At 40.2% G+C, this 13,748-nt stretch overlaps 1 protein-coding gene across 3 annotated transcripts in view; it reads right to left on the reverse strand.

Moving 5' to 3' along the window:
* Positions 1-7,089: 7,089 nt before the first annotated feature.
* Positions 7,090-13,748, reverse strand: part of MFAP3L (microfibril associated protein 3 like) — a 50,394-nt gene continuing 43,735 nt past the window's right edge. For all 3 annotated transcript variants that reach the window (XM_040333236.1, XM_040333228.1, XM_040333244.1), the window contains exon 3: positions 7,090-8,182. In XM_040333236.1, the coding sequence (XP_040189170.1) occupies positions 7,341-8,182 (842 nt within the window). In that variant the 3' untranslated portion in view covers positions 7,090-7,340. The remainder of the gene's footprint in view (positions 8,183-13,748) is intronic.

Below are 13,748 nucleotides of genomic sequence, written 5' to 3' on the forward strand. Positions count from 1 at the left end.
TTATTACTTTCACCATTTTATAGTATAAAATGAACCCCTTATAGTGATTATCTGCTGTTTTTGTACTATAAATGGCTAATTTGAGATTTTCTAACACCATCCTGACAGGTAATAATAATAAAAATAAAAAAAAGCATGCTGCCGTTACTAAATGTCTTATGCTGGCCATACACACATCGATTTTTGGATACAAAGATTCTTTGTACATTTGATAAATGGACAATTGTTTTAAAATGCAACTTGCTTCGAACATTCATTTTTAAAATAAATTGTAAATCTTTGAACTGTCTAAAAATGTGTTTGATCGAGAAAAGGTTTCCATCCTGCTCCTTTGAATATCCAGTCACTGTGGTCCAAAACGAACATTAATTTGACCCCACTAACGATTGTAAGAAAATCAAACGTTCTTAAGACAAAAATTGGAAAGGAAAAAATCTGTCTGAAAATAATCTAAAATGCCGTTTTGGAGTTTAATTTTTGTTTTCCTTTAACCACAATTTACCCAAATAAAATGTATACGTCCCTTTTTTTTCCTACGAATAGATCAGGGATATGCAATTAGCGGCCCTCCAGCTGTTGTTTCAAAACTACAAGTCCCATCAGGCATAGCAAGACTCTGACAGCCACAAGCATAACACCCAGAGACAGAGGCAAGAAGGGACTTGTAGTTTTGCAACAGCTGGAGGTCCACTAATTGCTTATCCCTGGAATAGAGCCTTCTTTTGGTGGCATTTGATCACCTCAGAGTTTATTTTTTATGCTATAGACAACAAAAATATCAATGATTTTTAAAAAAAAAAAAAAAAAAAAAAAAAAAGTTGAATATTTTTTACTTTCTGCTATGAAAAAAAATCCAATAAAAATGTCTTCATAAAATTTAGGCCAATACGTATTCCGCTACTTTTTTTGGTAAAAAAAAAAAGCCAAATATGCAAAAGTTATAGCGTCAAACTATGGAATATTTCTACATACTTATATATTTTTCTTACTAGTAATGGCAGCGATCGACTTCTAGCAGGATTGCAATATTGCAGCAGACATTCGGACACTGACACTTCTTGGATACCATTTACACCAATCAGTGCTAAAAAAAAAAAAAAAGGATGCACTGTCACTGTACTAAAGATACTGGCTGGGAAGGGGTTAACATTAGGGGCAAAGGGTTAACTGTGTGCCTAGCCAGTGTTTTACTACATTGTCGCAGGTGTTGGAGATGGATCCTTGTCCATGCTTTGCAGAGACATGGGATACGTGCCTTTCCTCCTGTCAGAACGGCGAACCGCCGTGTTTACATAGGCAGACTTCCGTTCTGTCTGTGGGATGATCGGCGGGTGTCAGCGGACAGAGTCCAAGGTCCCCACTCTGTATAATTACAGCATTATAATTACAGGTGCAATCTGTTGGTGGCGCACCTTCATGCCCACTACCTGGAAGTGCAGGATCACGCATATATAAAAATGTTGATCTTTGTCTGATGATGTGTACCAGAGATCCAACCTCTAATAGTATATACACATCGCTTCTGTCTGTTATTCTCAGAATGCATTAGATATTTTGTTCCCCAACCATATAGCCATTTACGTATATTTACCACTGCATAGAGAGATTTCAAAGAAACATTTTCTTTTTTTAAACTTTACATATTAACTGAATTATACACCAAAAACTTTGAGCTTTTCATTCGATCGAAACAATTGGCCAACTAACCCATTATTATTATAATCATTAGTTGCAACCCTACAGTCCAACATTTTAGCCAAAAGAGTTCTACACATGTTTACCGACATCAGCCTCATACAGGGAACAAGATGGGAGACATCCACCAACTCTTCTCTACATAGCAGTACAAGGATATCACCATAAACAGGTTCCACAATTAAAGAATAAAGCCCCATACACACTATCAGTTTTCCTGCAGGTTTTTCTATTCAGGTTTACCAAAACCATGTAGTGCAAGGGCCTGCCTGATTGCATATGAATTGAAACTCCAGTTTTCCTCAATGATTCGCAGCAAGTTAAATCAGAAAATGATACTAATTGTATGAAAGTTCTTGTACGACAAAGGCTTTTTTGTTGGTCTCATACAAAAACAGTACACATTAAAACAAAAATCGCTAGTTCTGTTCACGTACAAAAACATTTTTTGAAGCTTGTAACGTCTGAAATCGGATGTCGAAGGTTGTGTACACACTATACGACAATCAAACGATCGTGCCTCGTACGAAAAGTTTCTTCCGATTTTCTCAGTGTGTACCGCACTTAAATTTGGATCACGAGTTTAGTCTTTTGCCCTAATGTTTGACAGATCACGACAGCCATGGCAGGGTGAGATGCAAACCAGGGTTTTGGAGAGCGTTTCCAGTCTTATCTATTAGATATTTATACACCTGCGCATCCTCTATGGGGATCTTCAGGAGGTTTATTTAAGCTGGGTATACACTACCAGAATTCATTTTACGCTCTAGAAAATGTTGTAAGAATGTTCTTTAATTTTTCCAATCATTAGTGAGGTCAAATCGATGGTTGTTTTCAACAGTGATGACTACAAAATTCGAAAGAGCAGCATTTTTTTCTCTCGAATGTACAAATTACTAGCAGTGTGTTTTTTGTTGTCGATTTATTCCAAAAATCAAGTAAAAACAAAATCGAATTTTAAACTACAAAATATTTCAATGTACTGAGAATTTTTGTACAAAATTTTTATTTGAAATTCTACTAGTGTATACTCAGCTTAAGACTGGACACTGCTGGTTCAACTGCTTTAACCTGTTGCCATCCGCACTATAGCCGAATGATGGCTACAGCGTGGACCTACATTGCCGGGAGGCCGTCAATAGACATCCTCCCCTTTGAACACACTGCAGGGTGCGCGCTGTGATCACTGAGTCAATGAGACTCAGGTGATCACAGATCGAAAGCAAGGGGCCGATCCGAGCCCCTTACCACGTGTTTAGCTGTCAACCAGTGACGGATAAATGTAATGTAAACAGAAGATCGGTAATCGTTTTTTTCCGCCTCACGCTGACAGCATGAGAAAAAAAACAGCAAAAAAAAAAAAAGAAGGATCGGCATCAGGGTAAGGGACATCAGTCCCGAAGAGGAAGAGGCACAGCCGCCTCATCTGTGCCAACCAGTACCACCTGCCAGTGCCCACACAGTGCCAACTGTCAATGCCCAGGAGTGCCACCTATCAATGCCCACCAGTGGTGCCAAGCAATGCCTCAATGCCACCTATCACCGTCACCATCAGTGCCACCTATTGCCCTTCAGTGCCACCTCATCAGCATACATCAATGAAGGAGAAAAAAAAATTACCTGTTACAATTTTTTTTTGACAAAATATAAAACCATTTTGTATTTTTTTTTCAAAATTTTCGGTCTTTAATTTTTTTTAACAAAAAATACCACCAAAAGAAAGCTCTATTTGTGGGGGAAAAACATTATAAAAATTGAATTTGGATACACTTTGAATGACTGCGCAATTGTCATTGAGATCGGGTTCACACCTATGCGAATCGGTTGCGGCTTAAACCGCATCCCAATTCGCATATTATAAAATCTATTGATTCCAATGAGGCTGGTTCACATATGTGCAATGCATTCGCACAGCCGAAAAAACGTGTGCATTTTCTAGGCATTGCGGTGCAGCTCAGGTGCGAATCCAGGCCCATTATCTTCTATGGGAACGCATCTGATTCGCAGAAGTGTTCATTTCTCTCATTCACCTTAATACACTTCCCCCCTCCCCTCTCCCAGGTCTCCAAATTCGCAGCTAAAACAGAGATGATCTGCTGAACAGTTTTTTTTATCTCTCTGCAGAGATAACAGAGCTGAAATTCGCACAGCACAGGTGTGAATCCAGTCTCAAAGTGTGACAGTGCTGAAAGCTGGTCTGGGCAGGAGGGGGGTTTTAGTGCCCAGCAAGCAAGTGGTTAACAGCCACTTCTTAATAAAGGCTTCAAACTGGTATTGGACCGCAAAACACTTAAAAATGTGTTATATTTTCCCCCCCCCCCATTTAGTTTTTCCAGTCAGTGGGGTACAGAAAACCTGAAAATAGCGTGTGCATGGGAGAAGTTTTAGTAGTCTTAGGACCTACCAGGAAATATGGACTGAAACCATAAGTTGCACCTCTATCTTTAAGTTGGTACGCACAACATCAATTGGAGCCAAAATGGTCTCTTTAAGCCTAGATGTTATGGCAGCTGCCTACGACTCCCCAAGAGCAACCTCATCTGGCCAGGATTTCTGAGACTCTTCTTCACAGAGCCTCTGCAACTAAGGTTTAAAGGCCACTAAAGCTGCAGGCATATTAAATAATGCAGGGGAAGATATCAAGGTATGCTTATATCCATGTTTAGAGTCAGCAATTAAAATTGCTATTTGGCTCATAAAATCCTGCATAACTGCAGTGAATTTCTCTGGAAGTGGTCCAGACCCAATGGAGGACTCTCAGGAATGTTAAGACTCAAGTAGGGGAGAACCTTCTAGGCTGTTAGTATCGGGCTCTTGAGAGGGAACATTGCAGGCTGGACCAAAATTGTTAGCCGATTGTGAGCCAGAAGACCCAATTCAGCGGAACTGCTCCTCCTATGTTTGGGGTTCAATATATTGCACCTCAAATAGGAACAACTTCGCCCTAACACAAGTATAAACCTTGATCACTTATGGACTGACTGCTGAAGTAGGAGATGTATAAAAAAAATCTGACTAGATCAGGTCACTAAAGGTGGCAGCAAGGACTAAAATGCTTTCTCTCTTGCAATAAGGCAGAGCGCAGAGTGTGTGCACGTGCGCCACTCCAACTAGAGATGAGGTTTTAACCCTTTGTGCGAAGAACAAAAGAGGGGCTACTATGGAACCAAAAGAGTTCTAAAGAAACAAAGTAGCTCCTGGTGCTTGGTCCACATGGCATACTCAAACAAGTCTTTAGGGATCGGGTCACATTAAAGGCTGTACTACACCTCTGGACCTGGAAAGCACTCTGGAAATTGCTCTGTGGCTATATGTACACAGAAAATAAATTTAACAAGCCCAGTGCCCAAATTTCACATTCCAGGCAGGCCCCAACATTGTCAAGTTCAGTGAGGTCTGGCCTCCGAAGCTATTGCTAAGGATACACCAATCTAGCTGCATGAAGAACCAGCAGCATGTCTATTAAGTCTTGAACAAAAGTAAAAAATATAAAAAAAGGCTAATAAAACAAAAAAACTTTTCTCTCAATAGTTAAAGGCTTCTAGCAAAAATCTGGAGGTATGCTGGGAATGTTTGAGGTTATTCCAGGCTAGTCCCTGTTTTTTTGCCAGTGTCCAAAATTTTTCTGCAGGTGGCAGTATAACCCAAAATGTGTCTGAATCATATGTACCTCAATGAACAAGAAAGATATTTAAAAAAAAAAAGTGTATATTTTAACAGAATTGTATAGATGATGGAATGTGAGAGAGGTTACCATCCTTGCAACTGAAACCATTACCTTACACTGCCTCCAATGGTCTCCATATTAACCTTTTTAATTAGGAGTACAGAAATAATTAGAAGTACAACTAGCCTTCAATATCTCCTCAGTGACCATAGCATCCTTTAATGAAATGAAAGGTAGCTAAACAGATGATGATCTGCAAACAGTCATCTCTTATTTTCCTGTTTACCGCTGTAAAAACGGCTATTAAAAAAATAAATTTGTAAAAATTGATTATACTAAGAGTTTGATTGTAAACAGCATAAAATGGCAAGCCAAGAATCCTTCGAAGGAATATCAGAAGACTGCCAGTTGGGTACTACTGTTCTAGACATACTCCAATCTGTGCAAGGTGACTGCAAAACTGACTACATTTCCACTTTATTTTCAAATTAGAAGGAAGACAGGGCTTGTACTGGAACGTTAATAATACTTTAAAATCTCAGGCACTCTAATTTATAAATATGGCCTAGGATGTGATAAACAGCAAAGTCTAAGAACATTCTGTTCTCTCCCTGCACAGTTACACTGCTTCTGGCCTATGCCCAAACTGTAAGTTATAAATAACAATGAGAAATCCTGTTTGACGGCAAACAGGTCTGTATTTAGGGAGTTCTGTACAGATTTTAGGGTGTGTCTAAAAAGTATAACCTTACCTTCATATATAGCATTTATGTAATTGGGGAAGAACGATCCCCTCCTCTTTGGCATTTTCTGACATGTCAATGAGCTCAGCTCAAAGCACTACATTATACAGTATTGTCCACTTCGTTCAAAGCATGATCAGTAGAGAGAGAAAAAAAAAAAAAAAAAAAAAAGTTTTTTTTTTGGGCAAAACTGATGACTTAAAGCGGAGTTCCAACCACAATTAGCATTTTTTAAAATGTATGTCCTTTCATCCTGCGTTTTTATAATATAAATCCGGTCACTTACTATTTTACAATCCGCCGCCGATCCGCATAGATATTCAAAAAAGATAGTTTATAAAACTAATGTCTACACCGTTGTCATTTTGCTTGTGGGCATTGTGAAGCCGACAAGCACTTACTTCCTGGAAGTCTTGGATGGGGGAGTGATAATTGGACAGCGCACTGCATCCTGGGAAATGATGACACACATTTCCCAGGAGCATTAGAGGGAGATGTCAGAATCCTAGGTGGATTCAAAGGCAGATTACGTGGGACCGCATAGCAACAGGCATTTCCAGATGAGTAAAAAAAAAAAAAAACGTTTTTTTTTTCTTTTAGTCGTAAGCTAGAGTTTAAAGCAAAATAGTTTTTTTTGATGGAACCTCCACTTTAACCAGACCTTTCTAAAACAGTAATCTGTTTAAAAAAGGACAAAATATATTGATTTTACACTTGACAATAGAAGAGCAGCACTCCGATTGTCAAATGACAAGGCCCTCGGGCTTACTAATGCATTTGGAAAGCTTATCCATGGTTAGTTCCATTTTTTGTCGAAGGTGAAATACCATTAAAGCAAATGTTCCCTGTCATTCGCAGCCTTCAGCTGTAGAGCCATTTCAATCTGAAACAATATTTACAAAAATGTATAATGACATTTCATCGGCAGGACATAAAAAAATAAAAAATAAACCAGTGGGTTAACAACAAAATAATAAATACACATTTAGAGAGTCTACTGTAGCTATATTTTCTTAGTGTGATAGCAACTTTTGAGTGCAGGTGTATATCTGGTGGTATGTCATTGAATGCCATAAAACTCCACCTTGTTATCAAAGCTGCAGGTGAGCCAGCCACTAAATGATTTTGGGGAGGAAATGGTTGTTTGTTTTCTAGTAAGGCTAGGTGGCAATTTGTTAACATCTTCTCTATAAGGTGCTCCAAGTATCTATTAGTGATCTGCATAGATTTCCCATCTAGACATGGCTTTCATATATAATACACGTAGTGGGATTATCTGGGGGAGGTTCAGTTGGTTCAGTAGGTTCAGAAGTCTGAGTACATTCTCTTGTTGTGGAGTCCTCTTTTATACTTGATGGTATGCTGTCCTGTGATTCTGTATCCATACAGTGTTTCTTGGCCATTGGATGTACAGACACTGTTATAGCAATTTGCCGAGAGGGCTCATGTATAGAGGAGGCATCCGACTCAGCTGTTGGAGAATCGCTTCGCTGCAAAGCATTAGGGATGGTAAAGACGTCATCCACATCACAAACTTCCTGACCAACAGCTCCCTGTCTTACAAATAAATGTCCTGGTTCATCCAGGCCAACAACCTCCATGATCTCTTCCATTATTATCCTGCAGTTCATGATAAGAGGGGGTAAAGGAACACTTCTGGCCAGTTCCTCAATATATCGTGCAAACTCCATTGTTTTAAACTGAGTGACTTTGGCAAGCTCGAGTGTCTTGGCAGAAGTGATGATGGGAATTCTTTTTGCAATCTCAAAAGCCTTTTGTAATTTTTCTGCACCTTCTGTCCTGAAGAATTCATTAATGGCTTTTTCTGTCTTCTTCAAATGACTGCTCATCATACACAATCTTGTTATATTCAGTACCATCACTATGGTAAATGCCACCAGGCAGACAATCATGTAATAGATTCCCATGTCACCAGAGGTAAAAATTACTCTCAGAGTAACTGTATTGTTTACAGTGCCATGGGCATTGGTAGCAACACAAGTGTATTTTCCTCTATCCTCGAAAGATACACTGGTGATATTTAAAAGTCCACTATCAAAAAACCACCATTTTCCATCTGAAAAAACAAAAGACAAGGAGATTAATATACTGTCGGTTCTTAATAAAATATACTTTCTCGTATTTCACCTGCTAAAGAAAGTGTGTATATTAAATATAGGCAACAAAATACAAACAGCTATATGTGAAAATGGGAGTAAATGCAACAAGTCATAATGTGTATGGACTAAAATATATTATGAATCACAACATATAAAAAAGGTAACAGGGCATATTAGAACGAAATAAGATTTTTGAATCCTTTTCTTGGAGGACATTACAGGACGCAGGATGAGAACTCCGATACATATGGTTATAATGCAGTCTTCTGGAGATTTGGACAATGGCAAAACAAAGTTGCAGGAATAACCCCTCTGGCTCCTAGCATGCCTTCGATTTATTAGCAAGCAATAGGAGGAGTGGATTTAAGGGTGGAATTAAGGGGCCTGTGTTCTGTAATGTACACCAAGAAAAGGATTTTATGGCAATTCAAAAATCTATTTTCTTAGTTGTACATTATGGGATACAGGATAATAGTTCAGGAATATTAGAGAAGGTGAAAAGCAGATCCACTGAAGAGTGAGTAAGAGGGCAAACAAAAACAGGTTAGTAGAGGTGGCTCAACAGAACTGCCTGAAGAACCAAACTGGAGCTGGCAACAGCTGAGGCCTGAACATCCACCCAATAAAACTTACAGAAGATCCTTTGACCTGGAGACAAAACGTCTGTTTTTTTGTTGAACCTGGAAGCCAGGAGATCCACGTTTGGCATGCCCTACCTATGACAGAGGTCTTGAAACACCTCTGGGAGGAAGAGATAATTTTCCAGTGTCCAGATGTTGATGACTGGGGAAGTCTGCAGAGCAGCCAGGGCTGGAACATGAAGTTCTGCCCAAGTCAGAATCTGATCTGATTCTATTTGAGCAGCGAGACTCCCTAATGGTTGATATCTGATTCTTAGTTGAGCGACCTTGCAAATAATTCCAGCGTTAAAAGGGAAACCAAGTTTACCACGAGTTCCAGAATGTTCATCAGGCTGAACTTCCTCCAACGACCAAGTTTCCTGTACTTGGAGGGTGCCCAAGATTCCTCCCCAGCTAGATTGGAAGGCGCCTTTGGCAGATGCCAGCCTAACTATTGGAAGGATTTCCAGATTCTGTGTCAAACTTTTGAGACACCATGCTAGAACAAGCCTGGTTAGGCATATGGAACAATTAAGAGACCGTACCCTCTTGTAACACACTACCAGAATATCAAGCTGCTAAAGTTTTGAGTGAAATTAGGCATATAAAAAAAATACCATTAGGTCCAAGACCTTCAAACAAAAAAAGGAGGGCCAGATAGCTCCTGCACGGCAGAATCTGAATGTCGGAGAGGAGACTAAACTGTATCCAAATGAAAACCTTGTAAAGGGCCATGTCTAGAACCAGGCCCAGACATTCTAAAAAAACAAAACAAAAAAAACATAGAAATGTTTTCAGTGCAGATTTCTGGAGACTTAGTATCTATCCAGATCTCTCTGAGATCTGCAGGGCCCATTGGTCTTTGGCTGATAGAGCCAGAGTTAACTATTTATTCAGAAAAGGGTTGTCCAGATATCTACCATTTGGATGCCATGGGAGCGAAGCAATACAGGAACAGGGGCAAACACCCTTGTAAAGACCCGAAGTGCAGTGGACAGGCCAAAAGGTAAGGGCTTTAAATCTATAAGGTTATGCATCAGTGAAATTAAAGTAGCCTTGGTGTACCCAAAAAAATGATGATATGTATGCAAGTATCCTTGATGTCCACAGAGGCCAGAAACTCTCTCATGGAGGGAAACCATAACAGACCAGGTGGAATCTAAGCCAAATTTGTGTACTTGAGTGTTTACATTTTTTTTTTTTTTTAGATCTAGTATGGGGCAGATTTTGCTTTGAGGACAGTAAACAGGGTTGAATAGAAACCTCTCCTTTTTTTGGGTCAAATGCATACGACTTTCTGAAACAAAAAAAAAGTCTAAAATGTCCTCAGACCAGATGAATAAACAGACTGTACCCCCAAAATATGACAAGTGAGGAAGTCCCCTAATTGTTAGGAGGACTTGCTCACTTAAGGCGCTTAGGGATCCAGGATTTACAGTGGAACAGAGTTTCAGGCTTTGCCTTGGACCTTGAGAGAAACCAAATTAAAACTCTTTTTAGCCTCAGGAGTAGAGTTTCACACAGAAAATGTTACCTTTGCGTACTCTTTCGCCTCTTAGCCAGAGGACAAAAAGGATATCCATCTGCACACTGTTTTGGCATATAGTGAATTTTTGTGGTAAAAACAAAAAGGCTTCAGCTTGGTCTCCTACCCATGAGAGAACCCCCTCCTAGCATGTTTCGCGCAGTAGGGGCTTAATCAGAGGCCTCCAAGATTAAGCCCCTACTGGACAAAACATGTTTGTGAGGATATTCCCATGGGAAGGAGGCCAAGCTGAAGCCATTTTTACTAAGAGGAGCTCACTATATGCCAAGTAGTGTTTTGTTGTAGTCCCAATTTTTATATTTGGTAAATAATATCTGCTAACCCAGGGGTAGGCAACCTTTGGCCCTCCAGCTGTTGCAGAACTACAAGTCCTACCCTTGCTCTAACCTTTTAACTCAATATAGAGTGGGGTCCACAGACCAGAGCTCTAGCTAATGAAGGGCAGATGCAGGATTCCCAGGACATAACCTTGAACTAGAACTCTAGGATCTGGCATATGTATATAGTCACAATAGCAGGTTAGGACTTGCAAGGTAGAATAAGGTCTTACCCTAGATTTCACATATATGTGGCTCTGCATTATGCATTTGCAAGTGCACAGCAGTTTATTCATTTGAAATCGGTTGCTGTGCCTACGTTTCCTGTATGAAAAAGTTACCAGTACCTGTTTAAAAACATGGCCATGTAATTGCACCATGTTTTTCAGCGTGTGGGATGCCATTAAGAGTTAATGGCACCCACACTCGTTTTCTTAAAGTAGCACATTTTGTGTGGGGCTGCAGGAATGCGTGCAATTTACATGTACTCCTGCACCCACACAAATGTGAACCAAGCCTTAGAGATCTTCTATCCTTTTATCCACTGGGTCTTTGAAAACCAGGAATCTCTCAGCAGGGACAGTCAAGTCTGGTTGAGACAAAAACACATTTGGTCCACAATGGGGACAGGCCAAGCGCCTGAAGGCGATTCAGTTCGCATTTGTAGCGCTATACAAGTTATTTACTCACTCAGGCCACTTTAGGAACCACCTCCATAGGGTATTGTTGGGTAAAAATGTTTTGGAGGGGCAAAGATATTTTATAGTTATCGACCCAACAAGGAAAATAACAGATGTAATAGGGAAATGCACTGGAAAATTCTTAACGGGTTGGGGGCTTTCAAGAGAACCCAGGCTAGTAGTCACTTTAGCTGTAGCCAACACAGGCAGCTCCAAGTCTAGGCATGTGCAGACTGCATCAGTAAGGACTGGGATGGTAACGGTATCCTAAAGTTTTGGAGTTTGCAGACTTGGGGGGAAGGGGGGGTCTGATGGGGTGTCTGATGTAAAGGGAGGAACTCGGATGTAGGGTAGGGATGGGGGATTTTTCCAGTCAACAACTTGACTGACTATGCTTTGAGGTAGAGATACCTGCATTACAAGAATGGCTAAATAAAACATTTAGTGACCAGACCCATTTACATATTTAGCTCCTTGCTTGGTGCTGAAATTTTTAGTTTCCAGCTTTACATTATTAATACATATTAAGAACATAGCACATCCGCTGTGTAAATAGTTACCAATAATAATTAGCTATTGCTTAATATTCTTAATGGCTCATCCAACACTTTATGCAATAGTTCTTTAACCACTTAAGCCCCGGACCAATATGCTGGCTAAAGACCCAAGGGGTTTTTACAGTTCGGGACTGCGTCGCTTTAACAGACAATTGCGCGGTCGTGCGACGTGGCTCCCAAACAAAATTGGCGTCCTTTTTTCCCCACAAATAGAGCTTTCTTTTGGTGGTATTTGATCACCTCTGCGGTTTTTATTTTTTGCGCTATAAACAAAAATAGAGTGACAATTTAAAAAAAAAATGCAATATTTTTTACTTTTTGCTGTAATAAATATCCCCCAAAAACATATATAATTTTTTTTTTCCCCTCAGTTTAGGCCGATACGTATTCTTCTACCTATTTTTGGTAAAAAAAAAAAAAAAAAAAAAAAAAAATCGCAATAATCGTTTATCGGTTGGTTTGTGCAAAATTTATAGCGTTTACAAAATAGGGGATAGTTTTTTTGCATTTTTATTTATTTTTACTAGTAATGGCGGCGATCAGCGATTTTTTTCGTGACTGCGACATTATGGCGGACACTTCGGACAATTTTGACACATTTTTGGGACCATTGTCATTTTCACAGCAAAAAATGCATTTAAATTGCATTCTTTATTGTGAAAATGACAGTTGCAGTTTGGGAGTTAAACACAGGGGGCGCTGTAACATTTAGGGATCACTGTGTATGTGTTTACTAGTGTAGGGGGGTGTGGCTGTAGGACTGACACCATCGATCGAGTCTTCCCTATAAAAGGGATCACTCGATCGATGCGCCGCCACAGTGAAGCACGGGGAAGCCGTGTTTACACACGGCTCTCCCCGTTCTTCAGCTCCGGGGAGCGATCGCGACTATAAACAAACAGCCGCGCCGTCTTCCCGGATCGCTCCCCGAGCGGACCCGACCTCCGCATGTACCGGGGGGGGTCCTGATCGGACCCCCCACCCACGTCTAGGCAGGCACGTACAGGTACGTTGATGTGCCTGTCCGTGCCATTCTGCCGACGTAAATGTACATGAGGAGGTCGGGAAGTGGTTAAGGCTAGGTTCACACTGCTGCAAATTCTTTTGCGAATTTGAGCTGTTGCGATCGCTCAAATTCGCAAGTCATTAAAATAACATCGTTTTCCATTAGTGCCGTTCACATCAGTGTGGTGCGATCTAAGCTGCGGGGGAAAAAAGGGTCCTGTGCGAGTTTGATCCGTGTGCGTTGCAAATTCAACTCTATAGACTGGCATTCCCTAAAATCACGGGCGCGAATTTGCGGTAAAATTCGCAGCAGTGTGAACCTAGCCTTAATGTATTTGACTTGCTCATTTCTGCGGTTATACTATTGGAGAATACAAAGTAGTGTACCATGGCTGCAATTTCCTGAGTCAGAACACACTGTCTGAATGGCAGGAAATAACAGAGATCTGAAATAACACGTTCTATCAGAATTTGTACTAGGTAATGAATGCACTACAGCACAGAACGTCCTTCCTGGATTAATTTTAATACTGGCATGACATTTTGCTAGCTACTTTTCTATTAGCAGCAAGACCATCAGTGCTACATAAATTAAATCTGTTCAGTTTCATGAAACTCTCAGCCCAATGAAGATAGCTTGTCATATTTACTGTACACTGGACGGTTTGAAATATAAATAAAGGACTATGCCAGGTGTAATATTGTTAATTTAGATGATCAACACACGTGGGCATAATTTTATGGGGTCTATTTTCCCTTTAGGCTAGGTTTCCATTATGGCAACCTGCAAGTCACGAG

The sequence above is a fragment of the Rana temporaria genome, chromosome 1 (assembly GCF_905171775.1).
Source record: "Rana temporaria chromosome 1, aRanTem1.1, whole genome shotgun sequence".
NCBI classification, from domain to species: Eukaryota; Metazoa; Chordata; class Amphibia; order Anura; family Ranidae; genus Rana; species Rana temporaria.